This window comes from Apodemus sylvaticus, chromosome X (assembly GCF_947179515.1).
Source record: "Apodemus sylvaticus chromosome X, mApoSyl1.1, whole genome shotgun sequence".
Lineage (NCBI taxonomy): Eukaryota > Metazoa > Chordata > Mammalia > Rodentia > Muridae > Apodemus > Apodemus sylvaticus.
In genome coordinates this window covers 66,089,917-66,117,717 of record NC_067495.1, presented here as the reverse complement: position 1 = coordinate 66,117,717, position 27,801 = coordinate 66,089,917, and the positions used below count along the sequence as shown (strand labels likewise).

General features: G+C 43.1%; 1 protein-coding gene across 3 annotated transcripts; it reads right to left on the bottom strand.

The window, feature by feature from the left end:
* Positions 1-477: 477 nt before the first annotated feature.
* On the bottom strand, positions 478-22,853 carry LOC127674800 (toll-like receptor 13). 3 transcript variants are annotated; one of them, XM_052170528.1, is made up of 3 exons: positions 22,717-22,853; positions 17,141-17,234; positions 478-5,419 (listed from the first exon to the last, which is right to left on the bottom strand). In XM_052170528.1, exon 3 carries the CDS (start codon positions 5,337-5,339, stop codon positions 2,469-2,471), a length of 2,871 nt encoding a protein of 956 aa, XP_052026488.1. In that variant the 5' UTR covers positions 5,340-5,419; positions 17,141-17,234; positions 22,717-22,853; the 3' UTR covers positions 478-2,468. The 3 variants fall into 3 exon arrangements, with proteins under 3 accessions (XP_052026488.1, XP_052026485.1, XP_052026487.1); XM_052170525.1 differs by having other exon boundaries at positions 17,147-17,234; XM_052170527.1 differs by lacking the exon at positions 17,141-17,234.
* Positions 22,854-27,801: the final 4,948 nt, after the last annotated feature.

Genomic DNA, 27,801 nt, shown 5'->3' with positions numbered 1-27,801 from the left:
AACCCCTGGGTGGAGAGAGCAGTCATGCAGTGGCCAGATCAACCAGACAGGTAAAGATTGCCCAAGACCAGAAGAGGAACACAGGCTTGCACGTCCCTTCCATTACTCAAGAGCTACTCCACCCCAAGAGAGTTGACAGAAGATCAGGAAAGAATGGGTGTGGCTGGTTTCAGCAAAATTACAGTGCCCAGCATTGCCCAGTAGCTGCAGAGTCTCAGGCTCCCAAGGTCCAGTTGGTTCAATGGGTACATTATTGGTGATCAACATGGTCCACTGTCCCCAATTTTTCTTTATGTATAAAAATAGTAGAAACTAGGATGGATATGGTGGTGCATGCCTGCAATCCTAGAAACTATGAAGCCACAGTAAGATCTTGAGTTCCAAGCCAGTCTGAGCTACATTATGAGAATTCAGTTCAAAAGGGGGGAGAAGGACATTTTTTTTTTTTGTTTTAGTAAGTAGTAGAAAGGACTGGGGTTGGTTATAATACCATTTACTTGGGGGCTTGACTAGGGTATATTGAAATACAAGCCTGTTATCCCAATTGAAAAAAAATGTGTCTTCTTCAAGTCTCTTCCTCAAGAAGCTGCTCGGAGCATCTTGTAGATAAGGGGGAACTGGAAGGAGGTCAGCAACTTAGGAGAAATCTCCTTCTGGGAAAACTGTCTGAAATAGACAGCACTGTCCCCTGTAAGCTGATCTGATTTAGGTTCCTAAGGTATCACATACAACAGGAATCTGTAGCACTTTTGAACAAAACACCCGCCACTAGTAAGATGTCGTGGTCCCTTTGTCTAATGCCAAAGCCAAGTCCCAGTTCAACTGTAAGAACATTCAGTTGAGAAAGGTTCTGAAACCTCAAAACAGAAAACCAGTAACAAGTCCTAGTACTGGTACTGGAAACAACATGGACTGGTCCTTTTACTGGAATCCATGTGAAGTTTCCATTATAGTTTCCGTTGTCATGAGACTCCATAAGTTTTTTTTTTTCTTCAATTCAGAGCACAAGAACTGGGGAGAGTGCTTGTAATAGATCTATCAGGCTTGAAGAAGTGGGCTCGATGGATTAGCAGAGCAGGAAGAGTTGCAGAAGATACCAGCCAGCCTACTTGGGCAAAACAGACTTCATAGAAATGCCATCTTAAGATGTCTTTTTAAAATTTTATTTATTTATTTATTTCATGTATGTGAGTACAGCACACTGTCTTCAGACACACCAGAAGAGGGCTTCCGATCCCATTACTGATGGTTGTGAGCCCCCATGTGGTTGCTGGGATTTGAACTCAGGACCTCTGGAAGAGCAGTCAGTGCTCTTAACTGCTGAGTCATCTCTACAGTCCCTCAAGACATCTTAAGATAGGTTTGAAACTCCAATGGCTGTGTGCCTGGGGCATCAGTCACAAACCGGAGTCTTGCGGGAGACAATTGCTTTTCTTTTTCTTCTTTTACTTATTTTTAATGTCATTTTGTTGTTGTTGTTGTTGGGTCATCTTTGTTTTGTTGTTTCTGTTTTTATGTGACACGGGGAGACACAAACAAATGTCTACTTACTCCAGACACGGAACTGACAATAAACCAAAATATGGATACCATCAAAGTCCAACTTGGTGACCCAATGATTTTGATTGTGGTTATTTACAAGAGCATGGGTGAGAGGTTACTCACAGGAACAGAAATGATTCAAAGACAGCTGTATCACTAAAGACCACTCCAGCATGGGTGACAGCTCACAATCGCTGGGAGCCTGGAGCACACTACACAGGCTGCAGGCAGCTCAACAAGATGGAGAGTGTCCTCTCCTGCTGGCTCAGCTGGTCTGTATGTCTTCCAGGCATCAGAGTTGCTCTCTGCTTCTTCCAGGCAGCTAGGCTTATCCGAGGGTCTCAGCAGTCTCTACTGTTATATATACACTTGGAAGGGAAGGGAAGGGCCTAGTCCCTAGTCAGTTTCAGGAACTTCATGAAACTATTTTGAGTTGTTTACCTCCTGTCTTAACAAGCTTCCCCATAGGGTGGAATATTTCAATCTCTCCTTAGAGCATCCTGTTGGTCTCCTCCCTGTAAACCTCTGTCATAGGAAGTTTCCCTTCAAGATGGAAAGTTTTGATCTTGGGGCAGGTTGAATACACAGCAAGTGCAATCTCCCATGACCGCAACTGATTTGGAGAAACAACACAAGAAAAGATCTCAAACACATGCGAAGACCTTCCTGTTCCCCAGAGTTCAGGTGACTGGTGTTCCAAGTCCTCTCCTTAATAAAATTGGAATTCCTTCTGCAGATCCAGTCCCATAATTGTGGGATCCTGCTCCTGAAAGTTTTCCAAGTAGTACCCCCCCCCCACACACACTTATGAACACTATCCAAACAATATTTGTCCCTGGAGAGAGAGAGTTCATTTAGTCAAAGTGCTTGACACAATTATTTAGGGCACCATTTATGCAGCTGAATTTGGGACTGTAAGACTCCAGTCACTCGACAACAATTAGATGTGTATTTTCTTTCTCCACAGTCTCATTGCCCAGTGCATTTCTGATGCGAGCCCAGAAGAGTGGCTGCTGGTGAGCGCTGTCCGGCCAAGTGATAAACGTCTGTCTGTTTATGAGTTTCCTCAGTCGGTGGTAGCTGGACAGCTTATAGTTCGGAATCTCTTCGAGGAAGATCAAGATAATGACATCCTTGTGCTCATAAAACATCTTCATGCTAGCCAGCTGGACTTCAAGCCGGCACCATTCACTGTGTAGGTAGTGGTTACTGACCACACACAAGGTTTTCCTGCTTGTGTTTATAGCATTCTGGATGTTCTCGAAGATGTCAGTGCCTGGTTCAAAGTCCCGTTGGTGAAGACAGAGTTTAAAGGTGGTCTGGCTGCCTTCTTCTAGGGCTGGAACAAGCTCTTTGTATACCCACACCTCATCAGTGGCTGAGAAAGAGACAAACGCATCATATAAGAACTTCTTCTCCGTTTTGTGCCATTTAGTGAGGTACCAGGCCCTACATATGTACAAACCATACCACAGAGATGCAATTATTTTGGCACTGAACCAGGAGAAGAGCATGGTGCTGAGGACCATACTAAAGGAACATAAGAAGTAGACCTTTCCTAAGTCAAAATTACACATGGCATCATCAAAATCTATAAGTAAGCTCTGGCTGTCTGGTTGCTGACAGGGATAGCTGCGGAGGAAGGGAATGTGGACCTCCTCTGTGTTCATTGACCAGTTCTTGAACCACAAATTGTCGCAGGTGCACTGAAGTTTGTTCCCATAGACATCAAAAAACATCAATGATTTCAGATTCTCCAGATGACTTTGATTAATGACCTTCAAGTTGTTGAATCTTAAAGAAAAAACCTGGAGGTTCTGTAAGCTGGAAAACATGCCAGGAACCAACGACTCTAAGTTGTTATTTTCAAGGCGGAGGATCTTTAGCCTTTTGAGGTTTTGGAATAAGGAAGCATTTAAATAGAGACTTCTATCTCCATCTTTTGTCCCTGAGATATCTAACTTCATGAGGTTAATCAGAGGGTCAAACTGGTGGTGGTCCAGGAATACCGAGGGGTTTTTTCCTAAGAGTAACTCCTGCAAACTACTCAATCCTTGGAAAAAGTTGCTCGGAACAACCTGAATCCCATGTTTTTGTCCTTCTAGGTTGAGCTTTTTCAAAGACTTGAGCTGCATAAATGGAGGATACTGAAGGGTCTTAGTACTTTCATATGTGATCTTATTAAAGCCAAGTTCCAAAGTCAGAAGCTTTTCAAGGCCCGAGAAAAGGTGTTTATGAAAATAAGACAAGCTGTTGTACATCAGATCAAGGTAACGCAGGTTAGTGAGACCAGAAAATGCGTTGGATTCCATGATTTCTAGGCGGTTCTGGGAGAGAATCAAAGTTTGGAGTTTTTTCAGAGGTCGGAAGGTTCCATGGTTGAGAGTTCGAATATTGTTGTCTCCAAGATCTAAGACCTCTAAGTTTGGAAACTTAGTAAAGGAATACCTGTCAATTGTTACAATCCAACATGCAGCTAAGTTGAGCTCCTTCAGTGAAAATAGCCCACTGAAGGCCAGGTTATTGAGTTCTGTGATGGGGTTTCTTGAAAGAGAGAGAAACTCCAAGCGCCTTAAGGGGGAAAATGCAAAATCTGGAAAGCTTTTAAACTTGTTGTGGCTCAGATCTAGGATGGTCAAGTTCTGCAAGGAAGCCCAGGTCCTGTTGCTGATGAAGGTGAGCTGGCACTTGTTCAGATGCAGTCTTTGGAGACTGGGAAGAGCATTGAACTCGCTGTCATTGAGATGAACCAAGTCACTGTTTTGGCTCAGATCGAGGAACAAGAGCCTGGTACACTTTGCCAAATGCTTAATTCCCTCTGCATTGGTGGCATTTTTCTGAAAAAACAGTGTCTCTAGCATGGGTAGGTTTCCGAGGAGGTCACAAACAGTTTTCATATTTAAGTGACCATGTCTAAGCTCCTGGTTACTGAGGTCCATAGCCCTTACATTCTGCAGGTGTTTGGCTGAAAGTTTCTCCAATTTCACCACCGTTCCACTCAGATTCAAGCTTTTAAGTTGGGGCAGAGTTCTCAGATACACATTCTGAATGATTCCATGGCCGTTCTGGGAAGCACTTAGATTGGTTAAGTTAGGCAATGACAAAGCAGAGAAGTTTAACTCGGTTAGTTTGTTCCTATGAAAACTCAGGTGGGTCAGAGAAACCAGTGACCTAGGGATGTGGTCCAAGTATGTGATGTTGTTGTTAGTAAGATCAAGGTGCTCCAGGCACGGAAGATGCTGGACTGCATCAAGAATACCAGAAAAATTGCTAATGTTGTTTTGAGATAGGCTCAAATATTTCAATTTGACCAGAGGAGTAAAAGCGTCTTTGTGAATGTGGCTGATCTGATTGTTGCTCAGGAGCAAGGTCTCCAGGTTGGACAGGCCCTCAAAGGACTTATTCACGCTTTCAATCTTATTTTCCACTAAATTCAGCAGAGTCAAATTTTCAAGTCCCCTAAAGGCACCTTCGTCAATCTTCCAAATTAAGTTCCACTCTAATCTCAAGTCCACCAGAGCAGACAGATTAGCAAAGCTCCAGGGAGGAAGGACTTGAATGTAGTTGTGTGTAAGGTTGAGGTGAGTAGTATATCTAGGTATGTCACTAATGGCCTCTGTCAAGTTGGTGATCTTCTTCCGAATGCAAAACACATGGTGAATATCAAATTCATACTGTGTGCACTTGTTGAACCCATATGTCTCTGCCAGAGACAGTAGAGAAAGTCCTACTACCACGAACAGGAGCTGTAGAGATGGCACAAGACTGCCTCCACTCATCTTGACTGCCTTAGGCATCCAGGTTACAACCAGGGAGAAAATCCCTTCTCATATAGGATGCTCATGGTCAAAGGCATGGTCTTCACGTATGGACTTTGCTGCAAGGAAAAACAAAGGTGTTTCGTTGAAACTTCTCTTTCCTAATAAGTGTTTTATAGCTGCTTCAAGGAAACAAAAAAGCTCAATCTCAACATCAATCTGGGTTTTGGGGATTGATTTGGTTTTGTCCCCACCCCACCCCACCCCACCCCACCCCCACAGGGTCTCTCTGTGTAGCCCTGGCTGTCATGGAACTCACTCTGTAGCTCAGGCTGGCCTCAAATACAGAGAGATCTGTTTGTTGGAATTAAAGGTACTACTATGCCCAGTCCAACACTAACTTTCAAAACCCACTTCCAGAGTGTTCTCTGTGTTAACAAGGAAGGTTGCTGCTTTTTCTGCAACCAAAATTCTCATCATGCAGAGCCAAAGGAGGCAATATAGTGTGTACCATTTATTTTAGTATGATAATCAGGAAGTCCCCTTATCCTCCTCTTACATCCATACAACAAAACATGCTCCCTATCTTATGGGCTGGAACTAGAAATGCCATCATTGCAGATGCATTGAATGGGTTGTGGGAATGAAATGTCACCTGTGATGCAAGTCACTGCTACCTCAATGTGAGTGAGGCCAAGTGATCAACCATTTCACCACGGTTTGTTTTTAATAAAGGCAGAGGTGACTCAGTAAGCTCTGTCCTTGAGCTGAAGGGGCATTGGACAGGAGGAAGAGGAGGAGGATTGAGATAACTGAAACAATTTGAGCAAGATGCCCTGACTAGTGAGATGCAGGGCCACAATAGCCGAGGACTGGCGATTTTGAAAATCTGCTATATATTTGGAAGCTTGTCTTTCAGTGCCCTGCTTGTTTATCTCCAATCTTCATTTTCTTTCTTTTCCTTTTTAAATCTTTTGTGAGTATTCTTTTATATTCTTTATATGTTAATCCTTTGTCAGCCGGGTGGTGGTGGCACAGGCCTATAATCCCAGCACTCTGGGAGGCAGAGGCAGGTAGATTTCTGAGTTCAAGGCCAGCCTGGTCTATGGAGTGAGTTCCAGGACAGCCAGGGCTATACAGAGAAACTCTGTCTCGAAAAAAAAAATCCAAAAAACAAACAAACAAACAAAAATCCTTTGTCAATAATTTAAATGTATTCTGCAATTTATAATTTAACATTGTTTATCCTTTGTTGACAGAAAAAAATTGGTAACAATATGGTGTACTGGTTGGTTTAATTGTCAACCCAAAATAATATAGAACTGAATGAGACAAGTCTCAAGAAACGATTGTCTAGATCAGATTAACCTGGGAGCATATCTGTGGGAGACTGTTTTAATTGCATTAGTTGAGATGGGAAGACCTAACCCTAAAAAGTACGTGGCTCTACTCCCTGGGGTTGGCTCAGAATCCTATAAGAGCAGAGAAAGCAAGCTGAGCATTTGTTCTCTGCTCTTGACTTGGGTGTCATATGATCAGATGCTTCCAGTTCATGCTGCCCATATTTCCCTGCAATGATAGACTACATATGAAAATAGGCTCTTTAAGATGCTGTTTTGTGGGAGTCTCTGCAAACACCACAATTGGCAGGGCAACAAGCCACATGAACAAAGAAGGAAATCCAATTTCCCATGACTAAGTTACCCTGTACTGGTTCAAACTTCTGAGTCTGATACTGGGCAGTTTAGTTTATTTTAGGTATATTTAAGTACAGTACAGAAAACGAATGTTTCCTCATGATAACTAACAAAAGTTGGTTTGTACAATAAAACTTAAAGCAATGTTTATATGTTTACACCTTACAACGTGTATATGACCTCTTCCATAAAGATGGCTTCTGTTGACTCAGAAACAGTGCTCAACATATGGGAAATGACTGAGATAAACATGAAAGTCTATGGGAGTTCAGAGTGGCCTGGCCCTCCAGATAGCACAGGGGTTACCCAGGCTGTTGTAAAGTACAAGAGACATCTCCCATAAGGAAGGGTTTTATTGGCTGAGAAACAATGCTCATGATAAAGGTCTGGGGAAGAAGAGTCTGGGACAAAAACCATAAAAATCTTGGGGATTCAGGTGTGGCCTGGCCCTCCAGATAGCACAGGTCAACAGGTTATCACCTACATCCAAACCCAGCTTCTGGGTGGAAAACGAGTAAATATGTCCTTGCTGAGGAGACAACTTTGTGTGTTTGACATTCCTTTCCCCCAGCGCTTATCTGCGAGGAAAAAGGGACCTTGTGCCCTCTACACTGTTTTCTGTGCTGTCTCCTGGAAGCAGTTAAATCTTGTTATTTTCAGGACTCTGTGTTTCCTCTTATTTACTAGTTTGATACAAGAGGATCGGAATGTTCACTGATATTGATCATAAATATAACACGCTTTCTGAATTCTCTTAATTTTTAAAATGTGAATGTTGATTTCATTAGAATTTTTAATTACTTTTTCTGGGGGTTTTTTGTTTGTGTTTGTTTGTTCATTTTTTTCTTTTTTCTTTTTGCCTCCTGAGACAATGTTTCACTCTATAGCCCTGGCTGTCCTAGAACTCATTATGTAGACTAGGCTGACCTCGAACTGAAACTCACAGAGAGCCACCTGCTTCTGCCTCCCAAGTGCTGGAATTAATGGTGTTCACCACTATACTGATTGCATTTTTATCTATTAACAATTATGCCTTTAGCAAGGAACAGAAATTACACTTTTCCTTCTTAAGTTTTCTCATTTTCTATGCCTTTCTCCCTAAAAATCGATTACAGATTCTATCATTATATTATAGCAGTGATAGAGTATGTTCTTAGCCACTGAGATGACATCTAGAATCTTCTTGTTAATTATTATTTGCTGTAGTGTTTGACAAATATCACGTCAGGAAAATTTCCTACCATTCTTAATTTTTAAGATTGGGGAAGGGGTGACTGTTTCCAGGGAAACCAAAAAGGTGCCAGATTTCCTAGATCTGCTGTTCTATAGAGCTGGTTTGAGTTGCTTGTGTTCAGTACTGAGTGTTGTGTTCAGAAAACAACTTTTTGGAGTCAGTTCTCTCCTTCCACTTTATGGGCCAAATTCAAATGGATTGCCAGGCTTGCCATCTCGCGGGCCTTATTCCTAATTTTTAGATGACAGATATAGTTTACTTTGACCAGAAAAGAAAAAAAGGACATGGAAATAGAGCTGTTTCTATTCAAAAGTGCCAAGAATACATTCTTCTCATTTGCTTGTTTTTGATTTTTTGTCTTTTTTCAAGAATACATTCTTCTTTTTTTAAAAAATATATTTATTATATATAATACATTGTAGCTGTCTTCAGACACTCCAGAAGAGGGTGTCAGATCTCATTACAGATGATTGTGAGCCACCATGTCGTTGCTAGGAATTGAACTCAGGACCTTCAGAAGAGCAGTCAGTGCTCTTAACCACTGAGCCATCTCTCCAGCCCTCAAGAATACATTCTTAAAATAGAAGAGATGGGCCAATCAAGTTTGGACTGGAGTGAGGTGTTTCTGTAGTAAGGCAAACTGTGCCTTCTGAATGAATTTTCAAGAAAGATCCTCTGCCTACCATCTTATGCTTACATGTGGCTGGTCATACATGTGATTAAAAGCAGATGTATCACAGGGATTTACATGTGCAGTGAACAAAGGCTTACATTATCCAAAGCTTTCAATCAAAATAGAATCACTTGTGGTAATCAAACACCTCCTCCTAAACCTCATCGAGAAAGACCCCAGGTGACAGCCAGGGGCCCTTGAGTACTCTAACTCAAGGAAACTGCTGCTCTCTTGCACCATATTTAATCTGTATTTTAACTTTGCCTTTGGATATCTTCCTTGCTACTTTGCAGTCTGTGCCAAGTATATGAATACTTGCCAAGTATCTGGAAACCCCTGGACCAGAAAGCAATCACCAGACTGAACTAAATAAATTAATTCATTGATAGGAAGAGAGGTTGAGGGCATTTCTGCTGCTGTAGTTGCTGAGAAAAGGTCCTAGTCTGGGGCCCAGGCTATCCTGAAATCACTCTGCACCCCAGGTTGCCTCATGGTAATCTTCCTGCCTCAGACTCCTGAGTGATGAAATTAAAGGCACGCACCACTATGCCCAGCTTTTAAGGCATTTTTATCTTTTAAGGTAACAAGAATGGAACAGAATGGCTGGGCGGTGGTGACCCACACCTGTAATCCCAGCACTCTGGGAGGCAGAGGCAGACGGATTTCTGAGTTCAAGGCCAGCCTGGTCTACAGAGTGAGCTCCAGGACAGCCAGGGCTACACAGAGAAACCCTGTCTCAAAAACACCAAAAAAAAAAAAAAAAAAAAAAAAGGAATGGAACAGAACGAAGAGGAGAAACTTATCAAAGTAAATGCAAGAAGTGAAGAAACAGAGATGGAGCCCACGACCCTGAGTTTGAGTTCCAAGGCTCTCCCAAACCAAAGAATTTAACTTTTCTGGGCATGGTGGATGTTGGGGTTTTGTGTAAGCTCCACCCCACACCTACCTGGTAATAGCCAGGTATGCCCCGCCCCAGAGATCTGGCCCACTATAAGAAGGGCTACTTGCTCTTCCTCTCTCTCTTTGCTCACCGCTCTCCCACACGCTTACCTCTCTGCCCCTGGGGCTCTTCCCCCCTCTCCACGTGGTCATGGCCGGCCGCCTCCACACTCTCTCTCTCTTTCTCTCTCCTCTCTCTCTCCCTCTCTCCCTCTCTACCACTAACTCCCATCCCCTATTCTGAATAAACTCTATTCTATACCATGTCTGTGTGTGTGTGGTCCCTTAGGGGCAGAGGTGCCCGGGCAAGGGCCCGCCCGGACACCTTCCCCCACGCCGCCTAGCCACACTCAGCTAACTCACCTAACCCCTTATATATTCCCCCTACTTCATCATCATCCTTATACTCCTTCAGTGGACCATGCATATAATCCCAGCAGTCAGGAGCTGAAGCAGGATTACAGCCAGGGCGACTCAGACGGAAAAAGGAAGAAGGAAAAAGGGGAAAGAAGCAGGGAGGGTAAGGGAGGGGAGAGGAAGGGGAGGAGGGGAGGTCGAAGAAATGGAGAAGAGAGAGAAAGCAGTAAATCCACATTGCACAAGTGTGGCTAGAGGAAATTGGGTGGAGCAAGATGACACTGCCAGATTAATGTGCTCTTTGTTCTCAGAGACAAAGGACAGCTGTGTAAGCCGTCAAATCTACCAGTGTTTGCTACAAGAATATTGAAAATAAAGGACACTAGCCATAAAGTAGTCTAAGAGTAAACACAAAATCTGATCTAAGCATGTAAATATCTGTCCTGCCTTGGGAGGGACAGAGAGGGGAGTATCATCTGTGGAGCTGTCCTGAAGCGCGGCTGGTAGAGGAGGCAGAAGCAGACAAAGAGCCAAAGCCACAGCAGGAAGCCAAGGCCTGTCGGGGACACAAAGAAAATTCTTTAAAGCGGCCTGGCTTCAGCAGGTGAGATCCCAACGCTCTGATAGGAGAAGCAGGGAGCAAGCCAGGCTTCACAGGCACGGCTCTTTCAGCTGGCTTTCTAACATTACATTCATTTAATCTAATTTAGAGTGTGCATATGTGTGTGAGCATGTGTAAGCGTGTGTGTGTGAGCGTGTGTGTGTGTGTGTGTGTGAGCGTGTGTGTGTGTGTGTGTGTGTGTGTGCGCGCGCGCATGCGCTTTGTGCAGGCAAGTGTAACACAGCTGGAATGTGGAAGTCAATGTGGAGACAATGTGAGAGCTCCTTTCTCTCCTTCCGCCATGTGGGTCCAGGGACTAAACCCAGCCTGTCTTTAGCCTTGGCAGCGAGTGCCTTTACTCGCTGGCCCCTACACCTGCCACGACAGTGTGTGATGGCAGGAATTTTAGAAAGGACAAGGAAGAAAACCAACTCCTTCCAGCTGTGACATTAAAAACAAGGTAAGGATGCCTGGTATGGTCTTAGACTTACACGTCTGTAATTCCAGCCCCAGAGAGGCTGAGGCCAAACTGAACTACATAGGGAGGCCTGGTCTCAAGAAAGAGACCTGAGAAACGGACTTCAACTGCCTCATAATGTTGTCCACCCTTGCTTAGAAATGTCCAAGCCTAACACTTCAGTTTCTCCTAGCACAACATGCTACACCAAGAGCACATTGAGCCTGAGAGGGAAAAAAACACGAAAACAAACAAACAAACAAAAAAGAAACAAACAAACAAAAAAAAACCCAAGGCAGTGAGCAGGAGGTAGTGTGTCATGCCTCGAATCCCAGCACTTGGCAGGTAGAGGCAGGAAGACTAGGAGTTCAAAGCTAATCTCAGGCGAGTGTTGAGCCTGAGAGCCTGGGCTATGTGACTCGTCCCCCCCTTTCAAAACCTAGCCAAACAAAAACCGTGTGGCCAGAGATAGTGGCGCCGTGTAAAACCATGAGCTAAGGAGAGCGTGAGCTGCATAGTTAGACTCTGCTTTTTAAAAATGGCTGCAGGCCTGGCGTGGTGCCACCTACCTTTAATCCCAGTACACAGGAGGCAGAGAGGCACAAGGATCTCTCTGAGGTCCAGGCAGCCCAGTCTACAGAGCAAATTTCCAGGATGGCCAGGGCTACATAAAAAAAAAACTAGGCCTTGCCTCCAGAATAGGTGCTTTAGTGTCAGAGATCTTTCTCAACGGGTAGAGGTGGTGCCACAAAGCTTAGGTTCTATCCTGGGAACCTACATAGTTAGTAAGAGAACTGACTCCTCTTCCTCCTCCTCCTCTTCCTCCTCCTCCTCCTCCTCCTCCAGGTTGTTGTCTGACCTTCACATACACACACAGCATAGCTAGCTCGACTTCTCTCTCTCTCTCTCTCTCTCTCTCTCTCTCTCTCTCTCTCACACACACACACACACAGACACTCACACACACACACACACACTTGGGGTTTGGCCTCTACTAGTCAATTAAGGAGCAAAATAAACGTGAGAAATGGGGAAGAATGAGCAAACAGAACATATGAGCTAGCTCATTTTCAGGGTAAACAGGAAGGCAAGTGCTTTCAGTCTCACCCCACAGATTCTATTCTCGGTTGGGCTCAGTGCCTATGGGGCTTGCGGAGTCTTTCTGTGTCTGCTGCACGCTGGCCTTTAGACAGTCACTCTTTTCTGCTCCCTATGGGACTGCAACTGCTTGGAGACGCAATAGGCTTCTAAACCTGCCTGTCAAATCCACACGGGAAAGGGAGGAGCTTGCTTCTGCCATCTCCAGAGCCTGATTAAAAAAAACAAAAAATGCTGCTCTGGTGTGTAAGGCTCCCACTGCAGAAACTGCCAAACTAAGCAAGTCTTTCCAGAGAATGGCTCAGCCAAGGCTTTAAACAATATTCACTGCAGTGCTGGCACAGAGGAGACTGGGCCTGCAATTTGTACCCAAATTCCAATCTGTTTCTTTTAAAGTCTCAAAATTTCACCTCAGGATAAGAAGTTTTAATTGAAGGGCAAAGAACCTACACTTACTTGTTATTTTTCTTTTGTTGTTGTTGTTGTGTAGATGTTTTGTATGTGTGGTTTGTGTGTACTTACTTGTGTGTGTGCACATGAGTAAGGGCTTGTGCACATGTACATACATATGTGTGTGTGTATATGTGTGTGTATGTGTGTGTATGTGTGTGTGTGTGTGTGTGTGTAGGCCACAGGTTGGTCACTGGTATCTTTCCATTTGGACAAGGGCTGGGTGGCCAATGAGTTTCAGGGATCCTCCTGTCTCTGTCCCTTCACTGCACCCCGCATTTCATCTGAGTTCTAGGGATGTGATGTGAGCTCAGGACCTCATGGCTTGTCATCTCCCCAGTCCCCAGCCTACTTTTTAAACGTATTTTTTAATGTGTTTTGCCTGCAAGCACGTGTGTGTGATGTAAGTGCCTGAAATTGGAGCTACAGGTTGTGAGCTGTAGTGTGGGTGATGGGAACTGAACTTGGATCCTCTCATAGAGCAGCCTCTGCTCTTAACTGCTGAGCTATCTCTCTAGCACTGCAGTCTAGTTTTGTATTAGTATTATTACATGCTTCATTTTGAGATACTAGAGATTCCCATGCATCATTAGCAAATAATACAGAGATGCCACTAGAGCTTGAATCTTGAATGTCTCTCAGAGTTCCATATAGGAAAGACTGAATCGCCACTTGTGGTACTTCAGGGGACGTTAATGGAATGGACATGATATAGGTTCTCAGTGATTGCCAGTCTTTATTAGGTCGGAACTAGGGCTTTAATAGCATCCAATGTCCCCAAAGACCAAAAAAAAAAAAAAAAAAAAAAAAAAAAAGGCATGTGCCACCATGACAAACAAACTAGGGCATGTTGATTTTTAAACAAAATGTTAATATTGGATTTTCATCTTGACTCTCCCTATGTTGATCCACTAGGGGACTGAGCATAAGGTGTGTCCCAATGCAACACCTCAGCAGCATTATCTAGATTTTTTTAAAAAACATTCTCTAGGGCTGGAGAGATGGCTTGGTGGTTAAGAACACTGACTGCTCTTCCACAGGTCCTGAGTTCAATTCCCAGCAACCACCTGGTCGCTCACAACTGTCTGTAATGGGATCTGATGCCCTCTTCCAAGTGTCTGAAGACAGCCACAGTGTACTTATATAAACAAGTAAATCTTTTAAAAAAATTCTCTAAACTCTAAAATCTCAGAGCACCACAACTGTTCAGCCCATCCATTTCCTCGAAAGCAAGGAAAAACAGTCACAGATTGTTGGGCCAACATGATCTGTCTGACATAGCTCAACTTTGAGGTCAGCACAACTTCATTTCATATACCAGCTCTGTGATTTACCTCATGTGCTAAGGTTATATACTGGTCTCACTCTGTTTCCTCATCTGTTCATTTAGAACTTAACTGATAACCTTTCTCAGCATGGTGGCACACAACTTTAATCCTGGCACTTGGGAAGGTGTAGGCTTGAAGACCAGAAGCTCAATGCCAGCCTCTGCTACATAGTGACCTCAAGGTCACCCTGAGCTACATGAGAACCCATCTCAAATACCCCAATCAATAGGGCCAGGGAGATGGCTAAGTGGGTTAAGGATGTTTGCTGCCAAGTCTGATGACCTGAGTTCAATGCCTGGACCCATATGGTAGAAAGAGTGAATTAACTCCAGCAAGTTGTCCTCTAACCTACACACATATGTCCTGATGCATGAGCATGAGTTACACATACACACACACACACACACACATTCAATCAATCAATCAATCAATGTAGTAAAGAAAATTATGATGACTCAATCATTAATAACTGTTAACTCAGTGTAAAAGCTTTCCATGAACATAGATCTACCCAGGTACCGGACAGCCCAAAGGTTGTCTCATATGTCAGTGCTAAGGAGAACTTCCCATAGGAAAATGGAAGCGAACTGAGGCACCAGGAACAAAAGAAAAGCAGGGGAAGTATCATTCTGTGTGGTGGAGGGGCTGGAGAGGTCCCCTTGACATTGCTCCAGGGTGGGAGCCATCTCTAAGTTCCTAGGCCATTTTAGCAAAACCCAAGGGGTAGGACTGGAAACCACTGTCCAGTTTACCAAGGAAGTTTTGCTCGTGTGATGAGAGCTGAGGATGTGTACAGACTGGGCAGTAGGACAGAAGCTCACCAAGGCCAGGAAGATTTGGCTTTCATGGCTTGTACAACAGGCTGATCTAGAAAACAGCAGTTTCCTTTGTTCCGGTCACTTGGGACTTTTCAGAGCAGATGTGGCTTCTGGCGCTGTATCTTTCCCATGCTAGAAGCTGGCTGGGTCAGCTGCTTTTATGTGGGAAAGTAAAGAGTGCAAGCACGATTCAGGCAAAGCAGGCCATAATCCACCATTGCCCTTGACTTGTATAGGTGATCTTGGAAAACCCAGCTTGGGAAAGATGGATTGTGAAATTTCCACAAAGACATGCTCAACATGACTACCACAATTAGTTCCTTTCCTAACAGAGTTAAAGATTTTCTAATTCTGTGGTTAAACCTATCATGGGATCAACCACTCGCTGACCCTAAACCTAGATATATATAAACATTGAGATTTTCTTCTAATCCGGCTTTAAAATTCAACAGGCAGACATGATGATAATACAGGCCTATAATCCTGGCAGTACTCAGGAGGCATAAGTCCAAAGTCAGTCCTCAGAGTGGTTTCGGGACAGCTTGTGATTATAAGTGACACCCTGTCTCTAAAAACAATTCAGGACCAGCCTGGTCTACAGAGTGAGTTTCAGGATAGCCAGGGCTACCCAGAGAATCCCTGTCTATAAATAAATAAATAAACAAACAAATAAACAAATAAATGCAAAGAAAAAGTACAGAGTCACAAATCTAGGAGAGATTTTTAAAGGTCATGAAAATCTTAAAGCATGCTTTGCCCTAATATAAGCAGAGGAATTCTGAGACTCCACAGCAGGGCCTGAGAGCCCACAGTACTTGGAGGTAGTTTATAGACTTCAGTGGTTTCTCCTGGCCTGGCTCTTGTAGCCTTTTCTCATCAACTCAAGCCTATCACTTTTAATTTAGATTTTCTACAAACAGAAATTAACACGCATTATATGGGATAAATGTAAAAATGATTAATGCCAGTAAGCACAGTGTCATTAGTACAGCTCAGGGTTCTAAAACATGCTGCGGATAATGGGAGAATATCTTAGCTTGATCTGATGATGGTATATCTCTATAATCGCAACTACTCAGAGGCTGGAGACAGGAGGACCACAAGCATAAGGCCTGTTACAGAGTAGGTTCATGGCCAGCCTGGGTGATTTAGTTAGACCAATCTTAAAAGCAAAAAAACACAAACAAACAAAAACATTAGAGGGTTTGCCTGAAATGGGCAATCTCTGAGATTACACACTCAAACAATTATGTTGTAAACAAAAAGAAGAGAAAAGATGCCTTATGAAGGATGCCTATCCACAATCTACCAACCAAACGGAGACACCGAGTATGGGAAGGGTACCAAAAAAAAAAAAAAAAAAAAAACCAGGAACTAACAAAGATGCAATTGGTTGCAACATCTTAGTCACCCTGTACATAGGCTAAAAGATATTACAGACTGCCATCTCTATTTTATTTATAGACTATGAGTTACAACAGGAATAACATAATTCTCAATTTGAAAGAGGGGAACCAAGTGCCAAGACAGTCGAGGTATTAGTATGAGACCATAAAGCTGTTTTGGACCCATGCATTCATGTTAGTTCATTCTGCACACACAATCCACGTCACCTACCCTACTTATTTATCTAAGTGGTGTGTAAAACAACTTCCTTTCAGTAGAGCACTAACTCCTAGTGAGGGTGTCTGTGGGCAAACCCTGCTAATTAAGGTAGAAGTCTACTATGACTGGATAGCTCTTCTGAGCTTGACACAAAATGGAGGATTCCAGTTACCAGCAAGGCTTCTCCTTCTCTGACTTTGTCTGGGGAGCCTGACCTCCCATACTCTCTGCCTAGGGAAGGTCAAATCATCTTTGGCAGACCTAAAATTTCAACTTCCTCTTTTCCAAATAAGAACCCTTCCTGTGAGTACCTGGAATTTGTGGACTGTCTCAACATACAAATGAGGCATTCCTAGAACTGTAAACTCTAGCCAATGGAAATGTCACCCTAAGAAGAACCCCTTCCTGCTCTCCTAAGTTCATATATAGTCATTTTCAACTCAGAAATACCCATGGAAAGTATGTGCACAAGCTAAGATTGTCTCAGAGAGCTATTTCAGTGGAGATTGTTGGAGAAGGCCTTTGTCTAAAAGAACTGTGGAATTAAGATCTGCAGAGAAGGGCCTCCCCCACACCCACTCACACTCACTTCCAGCTGGACCATGACCCTGTAGAGCCCACTCATTCTGGACTCTGCTTCACCCTTCAAGCCCAGTGTGTATCAGTATCTGGACACCCTGAAACAGAGAAAGCAGAGAACCATGAATCATAGCTGGACCCCAAGACACATACCACAAGCAAGGGAAAGGTTCTGGAAAGGAAGACATTTAGAGTGACACAATATGTCGAGATTTATGCCAATAGCACAGTCATCCCATTTCATAATCTCCCTTGGCTCTCAACATGCACTGCTTTGTGTGATAAGATGTTCTTCACATACAGACACTATTTATTACTGTCCTGTATTGTGCACAAGTGTTGTCATGCAAGATCTCAATAGTTATTCCAACCCTGTGAGATTTGTATTACACCCTTATAGACAGAGAATCTGAATCTGGCCATAACCTTGCCAGTATCTCCCTGAGTGATGCAGTTTGCCAGCCCTACTTCATGGTGACCACGTGTGACTGGATAGCAGTGATAAAACAATGCAGACACAGGGGGTGGAGAGATAGCTCAGTGGTCAAGAGCACTGGCTGCTCTTGCAGAGTACCTGAGTTTGGTTCCCAGCATCCACAAACCAGCAGCTCAAAACCGTCTAACTTTAGTCCTAATGAATCCAGTGTCCTCTTCTGACCTCCACAAGCATCGGGTATGCAGGTGGTACACAGACATTTATGTAGGCCAAACATTTACACACATAAATTTAAAGAAATCTAAAATAGGTTTTTAGTGCAGACATTTTGAAAGAAATGAGACAGGATTTGGTGGAACATGCTAATAGTTTTAGAGTTCCATAAATGTATCTCATTTCTTTTTAAAGTGTGTGTTTCATTGGATGCCCTGGAACTGGAGTTACATGCAGTTGTGTGTACCCACTGTGGGTACTGGGAACTGAACCAAAGTCCAATGAAGGAGCGACTAGTGCTCTTAACCACAGAGCCATCTATCAAGCCCATTATTTACTTTTTTAAGTAAGGTAAAAATGATACTCGAGTGGAAGGAGATGTTTTAATGGTGAATGCTAAGATAATTGTCTACATATTCGCAATGCCTAGTTTGCAACAAGGAAGGCTCAGGGGCCATAGTTACTATGTCCTCTAGCCACTGTTTCTTTTTGTGTTGTTTTTTTTTTTTGAGACAGGATCTCTCTGTATAATACATGTAGTCCTGGAACTCACTATGTAAATGAGGCTGGTCTCAAACTTACAGAAATCCTCCTGCCTCTGTCCCCCAAGTAGTGGGATCAAAGGCCAAGTAGCACCACATCCACCAAATATCCACTGTTCCTACAAAGGCTCTTTTTCCACATCTTTGTCCAAGATGGATGGCAAAGCACTTCATTATTTTCTTTGCCAGGTTCATGATTTTCCTTCCTTCACTGTTATATATTCATTGTACACGACACTGGGTTTCATCCAGAAGGACATTTTCATGCAGTAAAGTACTTTGAGAATGTTCACCCCAATCCCTTTCAGCCTCTATTTTCTCACCCCTCCTATTGGTACACCAATTCAGCTAGGCAGTTTTACTTCTCTTTTCATGATTTAGACACATACATGATTTTATGTAACTATAAAATCTAGAGCTCACAAATGAGGAAAAGCATGGTATTTTCTTTCTTGGTCCAACTGACTTAATTCACTTAATATAATCATCTCCAATTACATCTTTTTCCCTGCAAGCAACATTCGTGTATTCTGTATAGCTGAATAAAATTCCTACACCATAACATATACATGTAATGGGATTTATTTGAGCCAACTGCTGTTTCTAATCTTTGCAGGAGAAGAAAAAGAGGACATGAGGCATCCCTGAGCCTCTCTGTTAAGCACAAGCATCACCCTACATAGGCTTTGATCCAGCCCAGAGGCAGGTCCTGAGCTAGGAAACTGTCTAATCCTCAAACAAAAACCTATAAGTCTAAAGGGATTTCTTGATTAATGATTAATGATTGATATCCAAGGGCCCAAGCCACTGTAAGTGCTGTGGGCAGGGGATCCTGGGTAGCCTGGTCTACAGAGCTAGTTCCTGAAGAACCAAGGCTACACAAACCAACTCTGGCTCAAACAAAAGAAAAGAAAACAAAGAGAAAGAAAGGAAGGAAGGAAGGAAGGAAGGAAGGAAGGAAGGAAGGAAGAAAGAAAGAAAGAAAGAAAGAGAGAGAGAGAGAGAGAGGGAGGGAGGGAGGGAGGGAGAGAGAGAGAGAGAGAAAGAAAGAAAGAAAGAAAGAAAGAAAGAAAGAAAGAAAGAAAGAAAGAAAGAAAGGAAGGAAGGAAGGAAGGAAGGAAGAAAGGAAGAAAGGAAGAAAGAAAGAGGAAGAAAGAAAGAAAGAAAGAAAGAGAAAGAAAGAAAGAGAAAGAAAGAAAGAAAGAAAAAGAAAGAAAGAAAGAGAAAGAAAGAAAGAAAGGAAGGAAGGAAGGAAGAAAGGAAGAAAGAAAGAGAAAGAAAGAAAGAACTCTAAACTGAAATAAACCATTTTCACCCCAAGCTGCTTTTGATCATGGTGTTTTATCACAGCAGTAGAAAGCAAACCAGGAAATGTGCCCTCACGAACAGAATGCATTTGTGGTTCTTAATCCTCTGGTCCCTCTGCAGGGTGTGGATTTAAAACAAATGCCTGAATATATGCAGACAAGATTGAAACGAAGCTCAGAGAAATGGATTCTCAAACCTGAGCGCGACTCCAGCTCACATCTGGGAGGCTTGCTAGGCCGCGGGTTGTTGGACCCCACCCCTGGACTTTTACTGTCACTTGTTCTGGAGAGGGCCCAAGATTTGCTTTTTGATCTGTTTCCTGGTCACATTGATGCCTGGGGAAGTGGCAGGGGGCACATTCTCAACATCTGTCACTACCTGTGTGAGTCTGGCCTAGATTCCTAGCAATCTCCATAGCCTTCTTAGTTTGTCCCTGCACCAAAAGAAAACAGGAGTGGTGCCTATGGTAAGTTACCACACCATTCTCAGTCTTGTACTCACCACAGACAAAAATATGCTCACAACATCACCACAGTGCCCCTCTGTCTGTTTCTGTCTCTTTGTCTCTCTGTCTTTCTCTGTCTCTGTCTGTCTCTCTCTTTTACACCACACACACACACACACACACACACACCCCTCAAGCCACAGACTTGGAAATACAGTTTTTCCTCCTTCAAGACTGGACCCTTCCTAACACTGGGTCTGAAGGGCAGCTCTGGTCCACCAAGGAACCTTTGACCTGTGGCTTTCATTGAAGCTTATCTAATACAAACTGCACAGACCCATCAGCAATCACTTCGAAACAGGCTAGAGATATGCTGAATTCAAAAGAGGCCTGCTGTCGTTCCATTTACAAGGCTTATCACGCCCTGGGAACATTCCTGAGCTTCTTTTCTGAGTAGATCCATGACCCCATTGATTTTTCCAGCATCCATCAAAGGCATTCCTGAAATGGGCAGGGGATAAGGGACTGTGAAGCTAAAGCTGTGGGAAGGAGTCCTGAGGAATGTTTTTTTAAGAAGCAGAGCTTGACTCTTTTCCAAACTTCTAACTCACGCTGGCAGTGGTCATGCCTTGAAGTAATTAATGCCCACCCCCACTGTCCGTGAAGTACCCTGTGAGTCTCCAGTGAAAGCATTCTATGACTTTGAAAGTACAAATACCTTACTACTTTTATAACAATTCTAGCCTTTCTCTGTGGAGTTAAGAGGATGCTTCTATTACTGCCCATGGAGTGCTGTCTTTATCTCTGTCCCTGTCTCTCTCTCTCTGTCCCTCTCTCTCCCTCTCCCCCCCTCTCTCTTTCTCTCCCCCTTTCTTTCTTCGAGGTCCAGGATGGGAGCAAATTCTTGGATTCAAGGCTCTTCTTGTCTCAAATTCCAAGGCCAGGATCTCAGGGATACACTATTCTCGCTGCCAGAGTCCACGGTCTGTGGAATTCGCTGACTAGGGAGGGGGAAGGCTCATAGTTGCTTAGAACTTCACAGCTTACAGTTCTAGCACATAATTCTCCATCAGGTTTTGTGGAAAAGGGAAGGCCATAGACTTAGCCTGACTTAGCTTGGCAGTCAGCTAGTAAGTGGGATGCATGAGATTGCCATTCAAATTCAAGCCTCCACTTCAGCAGAGAGGGTGAAAACATAGATATGCATGTGTGTGCTCTCCAAAGGCCACTTCTGCCTGAAATTCTGTCCCGTTCACATAACTGCTTGGGCCAGGCACCTCTGAAGTATAGCAAAGCCTTATCAATGAGCACTAGAAAAATGGTGGCCATAGCTCAGTTGGTAGAGTGCTCACTTGCCTAGCATGTGTGAAATCCTGGGTTCCATTCTCAGAACCAAGAAACCCAGGCTTGGTGGCTCACACTTTATTACCAGAACCTGGGAGGTAGAGGAGGGAGCATCAGAAGTTGAAGGTCACCCTGGACTACACATTGAGTTTGAGTATAGCCTGGCATTCTATAGGGGGGAGGGGGGGTAGAGGAAAAGAGGGAGAGGGTTAGAGGGAGGGGTAGAGACAGAGGAGAGAAAGAAAGAGAGAGAAAGACACACAGAGACAGAAACACACACACACACACACAGAGAGAGAGAGAGAGAGAGAGAGAGAGAGAGAGAGAGAGAGAGAATTAGTTAAGGCAGAAAGCAAATTCTTGGTCAATCCAGGCTATTGTGGCTAGACTCTGACGTAAAACGGTGGCCCATGACTTTAATCTCAGCACTTTAAGGCACTGAAAGAAAAGGCAGGTATATTTCAGGGAGCTTGAGGCTGGCCTGGTCTACATAGTCACTTCCATGCCAGCCAGGGCTATATAGTGAGATTCTGTCTTTAACAAACAAACAAACAACAATAACAATAAAAAGGCAAAGAAAAGTTTACAGTTTTAAAATGCTTACTAAAATAAAAATAAAATAAACTTTCATATGCTACATTGGAAAGCTATTATAGAAAACATATGAGTATATTTTAAAGCACAGTAGTTCAAAGTGATCTTCAAAACAGAGCAAGTTTGAGGCCTACCTGGACCTCATAAGACCCTTTTCCCAATAATAATAATAACAACAACAACAACAACAACAATGACAACTTTAAAAAGTGTAAGCACCAGGGAACAGGGACTTTGCAGTAACAAGACAATAAATGTCACTTCCCTTTGATGCAATACTACTACTGCCTATGGTAGGAGTCATGAAGTGATTTACATTGAATTAAAAAAAGATTCTTAGCCAGGCGGTGGTGGCGCACACCTGTAATCCCAGCACTCTGGGAGGCAGAGGCAGGCAGATTTCTGAGTTCGAGGCCAGCCTGGTCTACAGAGTGAGTTCCAGGACAGCCAGGGTTACACAGAGAAACCCTGTCTCAAAAAACTGAAAAAAAAAAAATTCTTGAACAGAAGTGGTGATGCTTGCTTGAAATCCCAGTGAATTGAAGCCCAAGATCAGTGGTTCAAGATCATCCTTGGCTTATAGAGAGCTGCAGGCAAGCTTGGGTTATATGAGACTTGTCTCAAACAAAAATTGGACATTTTTCCCTTGTTTGCTGTATGCTGCTAAAATGGAAACAAGTCAAGAAAGCTCAACTTACCTCTCAGAAGCTCCTGGCACATGGCACAGCTGTTCGTCTTCGCTAAACAATGACATTCTGTTTTAGCACTCTTAAAAACCCAGTGATGATTGTTCTAAAGTCTTAGGACATGAGACATTTCCTTCCTCTTCAAACTTTCTCTCGTTCTCTTTTTTTTTTTTCAGGCGTGGTGAAGGAGGCGGGCAAGGAGGTGTATGTCAAATGTACCAATGTCTTATTTGATGTGTATTGCAAAAAACGCAGTCTTGAAGGGAGCATTCTGTAATCCCAGCACTTTGGGAGGCAGAGGCAGCAGGATTTCTGAGTTCGAGGCCAGCCTGGTCTACAGAGTGAGTTCCAGGACAGCCAGGGCTACACAGAGAAACCCTGTCTCAAAACAAACAAAAAACAAACAAACAAAGCAAACAAACAAAAAAAACAAAGAAGGGAGCATTCACCTTCTGCCCACCATACATTCTCCTGAGTTTCTTGCTGTGTAGGCTCATTTGGGGATGCTCACCCAGATCGTGTCTTGGTATTGCAAACCACCCTGTTCTGTACCTGGACCCAGACCTCAAGGTCCCAGTTATGCTTAAACCATGGGATCAGGATGCCCAGATCTCCGCCAGGTAGTGGTGGCACATGCCTTTAATCCCAGCACTTGGGAGGCAGAGGCAAGTGGATTTCTGGGTTCGAGACCAGCCTGGTCTACAGAGTGAGTTCCAGGACAGCCTTGGCTACACAGTGAAATCCTGTCTCAAGAAACAAAAACAAAAACAAACAAACAAAAAAAAAAGGATGCCCAACTCTGCTACCTGACCCTTGACTCTTTATCCACCACATATTTTGTTGCCTAATTGATGGGGTTCCTTGAGTTATTCTATATTTACTTCATTTGGGGGAACACAATTTGATCATTTCCCTAAAACAGTGGCCAAAAGAAACCTACAAGACTGTCTTAATTTGCTTTCTGTTGCTGTGATAAAACACTAACCAGAAGGAACTAGGGGTGAGGCAGAAATATTCTTACAGGTCCATCATCAAGTCTCACCAAGGCAAGAAACTCAAAGGGAACCTGGAGGCAGGACCTGAAGCACAGACTATGAAGGAACACTGTTTGTAGGGCTGCTCAGCCAGCATTCTTATGTAGCCCAGGCCCACTTGCCCAGAGATGCCACCACCCACAGTGGGTTTCAACAATTAGCAATCAAGAAAATGCCAATCTAATGGAGAGAAGTTCCTCAATTGGGATTCCCCTTTCCCAGGTATTTCTGGGCTTGTGTCAGGTTGACAAAACCCAACCAGTATAAAGACCAAATCCTCAAGTCACCTCTCCATCAGGAGCTAATTTGAGAGAGGGCAAATCAGTCTTCTGTAGAGATGAGCCCCTTGATAGGTTGTCTAATGACAAGTGGTCAACCCTGAGCACATTTACAAACAAGCAACACTAAGTAGACTTAAGCCCCCCAAGCTCATATATTTGAAAGCTTAATCACCAGGGAGTGGCATTACTTAGTCATCAGGGAATGGCACTACTTAGTCACCAATGAGTGGCACTACTTAGGTGTGACCTTGTTAGAGGAAGTGTGTCACTGGGGGTGGGCTTTGAAGTTTCAGAAGCTCAAGCCAGGCCCAGTGTGTCTCTCTCCCTGTTGCCTGCAGATCCAGACACAGAACTTTCAGCTCCTTCTCCTGCATCATGTTTCCTGTCATGCCAGTTGAGCAAAGGCAACTTACCAGTGCTTACATCACTGAGAAATATGACTCCCTTCCCCCACCAACTATTAATTGCATATAACTCCTCAAGGACAGGTGAGTCCTTATGAGCCATAACATTGTTTTAATTTGTATTTTTGGTTCCTAATTGTGCTAGTTTGTTTTCTGTTGCAGTGATAAACACCACAACTAAAAGCAAATTGGGGAGCCGGGCGGTGGTGGTGCACGCCTGTAATCCCAGCACTCTGGGAGGCAGAGGCAGGTGGATTTCTGAGTTCGAGGCCAGCCTGGTCTACAGAGTGAGTTCCAGGACAGCCAGGGCTACACAGAGAAACCCTGTCTTGAAAAAACCAAATCCAAAAAAAACAACAACAACAACAACAACAACAAAAAAAAAAGCAAATTGGGAAGGAAAGGGTTTAATTAATTCAATACTTCCAGATCACAACTTGTCACTGAGAAAAGTCAAGTGTTGGCATGTCTAATGGAGGACAACGTTGATTGCTAATTGGTATGCGAGGATCCAGTCCACTGTACGTAGTACTGTCCCTAGGCTAGTGGTCCTGGGCTATATATTCACAGGTCATAGCGAAGCATGAGCCTGTGAATGAGCCAGCAAATGCCATTAAGCCGTGGTTTCTATCTTTAAATTCCTGTCTTGAGTTCCTGCCCTAACTTCCTGCCTAGACTTCAGCACAACACACACACACACACACGCGCGCGCGCGCGCGCGTGCACACGCACACGCACACTTAAAATTAACAATAGAGCTGGGTGTGGTTACATATACCTTTAATGCCAGTATTTGAGAGGCAAAGGAAGGAAGAAGATCTCTGAGTTTAAGAGCATCCTGGCTCACAGAGCTACTTCCAGGACAGTCAAAGCTGCACAGAGAAATTCTGTCCAAAAAAATCCCAAAATAATAATAATAATAATAATAATAATAATAATAATAATGTTCAAAAATAGGAAAAAAACTAAGTATAGTACGATCTCCTAATCAGGGTGTATAAAAAGGAATACGATCACCCAAGAATGTGATGATTGAAAACGAATATTTATTTAGAAAAAGAAAAGGAAGATTTTTTTATTATTGACACATATCTACTTTTTTAACATTTTTCTTCATTTTTTTGATTTTTTTTAAAATATTTTTATTTTCTATATTCTTTGTTTACATTCCAAATGATTTCCCCTTTCCCAGATCCCCCCTCTCCATATGTCCCATAAACTTTCTTCTCTCCATCCATTCTCCAATCACCTGTCTCCTTTTTCTCTGTCCTGATACTCCCCTCCAGTGCTAGATCAAGCCTTTCCAGGATCAGGACCCTCTCCATACTTCTTCATGTGAGTCATTTGTTATGTGATTTGTGCCTTGGGTATTCAGGGCTTCTGGGCTAATTAATATCCACTTATCAGAGATTGCATTCCATGTGTATTCTTTTGTGATTGGGTTACCTCACTTAGGATGATATTTTCCAGATCAAACCATTTGCCTAAAAATTTTGTGAATTCATTGTTTCTAATTGCTGAGTAGTATCTATTTACTTTTTAATTAGATATATTCTTTGTTTACATTTCAGATGATTTCCCTTTTCCTGATTCCCCCTCCCTGAAAGTCCCATAAGCCCTCTTCCTTCTCCCTATTCCCCAATCAACCCCCTCCCACTTCTCTGTCCTGGTACTCCCCTACATTGCTGCATCAAGCCTTTTCAAGACCAGGGCCCTCTCCTTCCTCCTTCTTGGGAATCATTTGATATGTGAATTGTGTCTGGGGTATTCGGAGCTTCTGGGCTAATATCCACTTATCAATGAGTGCATTCCATGTGTGTTCTTTTGTGATTGGGTTTCCTCACTCAGGATGATATTTTCCAGTTCCACCCATTTGCCTAAGAATTTCATGAATTCATTGTTTTTAATAGCTGAGTAGTATTCCATTGTGTAAATATACCACATTTTCTGTATCTATTCCTCCATTGAAGGACATCTGGGTTCTTTCCAGCTTCTGGCTATTATAAATAGGGCTGCTATGAACATAGTGGAGCATGTATCCTTATTACATGCTGGAGAATCCTCTGGGTATATGCCCAGGAGTGATATAACAGGATCCTCCTGTAGCATCATGCCCAGTTTTCTGAGGAACCACCAGACTGATTTCCATAGTAGTTGTACCAACTTGCAATCCCACCAGCAGTGGAGGAGTGTTCCTCTTTCTCCACATCCTCGCCAACACCTGCTGTCTCCTGAGTTTTTTAATCTTAACCATTCTGACTGGTGTGAGGTGAAATCTTAGGGTTGTTTTGATTTGCATTTCCCTGATGACTAAGGATGTTGAACATTTTTTAGGTTCTTCTTAGTCACTCAGTATTTCTCAGGTGAAAAATCTTTGTTTAGCTCTGTACCCCCATTTTTAATAGGGTTATTTGGCTCTCTGGAGTCTGACATCTTGAGTTCTTTGTATATATTGGATATAAGCCCTCTGTCGGATGTAGGGTTGGCGAAGATCTTTCCCAATTTGTTGGTTGCCGATTTGTCCTTTTGATGGTGTCCTTTGCCTTACAGAAACTTTGTTATTTTATGAGGTCTTCTTCGTCAATTCTTGATCTTAGAGCATAAACTATTGGTGTTCTGTTCAGGAACTTTCCCCGTGTACCGATGTCCTCAAGGGTATTCCCCAGTTTCTTTTCTATTAGTTTCAGTGTGTCTGGTTTTATGTGTAGGTCCTTAATCCATGTGAACTTGAGCTTGGTACAAGGAGACAAGGATGGATCAATTCTCATTCTTCTGCATGCTGACCTCCAGTTGAACCAGCACCATTTGTTGAAGAGGCTATCTTTTTTTCCACTGGATGGTTTTAGCTCCTTTGTCAAAGATCAAGTGACCATAATTCTGTGGGTTCATTTCTGGGTCTTCAATTCTATTCCATTGATCTACTTGCTTGTCACTGTACCAATACCATGCAGTTTTTAACACTATTGCTCTGTAGTACTGCTTGAGGTCTGGGATACTGATTCCCCTAGAATTTCTTTTGTTGTTGAGAATAGTTTTAGCTATCCTGGGTTTTTTGTTATTCCAGATGAATTTGAGAATTACTCTTTCTAACTCAATGAAGAACTGAGTTGGGATTTTGATGGGGAGTGCATTGAATCTGTAGATTGCCTTTGGCAAGATGGCCATTTTAACTATATTAATCCTGCCAATCCACGAGCATGGAAGATTTTTCCATTTTCTGAGGTCTTCTATTTCTTTCTTCAGAGATTTGAAGTTCTTCCCCAAGAATGTGATGATTGAAAAAGAACATTTATTTACAAAAAAGAAAGGAAGATTTAAGGGCCTAAAATAAAGAAGATAAAATAAAAAATGATCCTGATGATATGCTGATAAATTTGC

Bases quoted from the DNA above. Each gene is read 5' to 3' on its own strand.
- LOC127674800 (XM_052170528.1), bottom strand. From the start codon at position 5,339: ATGCCTAAGGCAGTCAAGATGAGTGGAGGCAGTCTTGTGCCATCTCTA.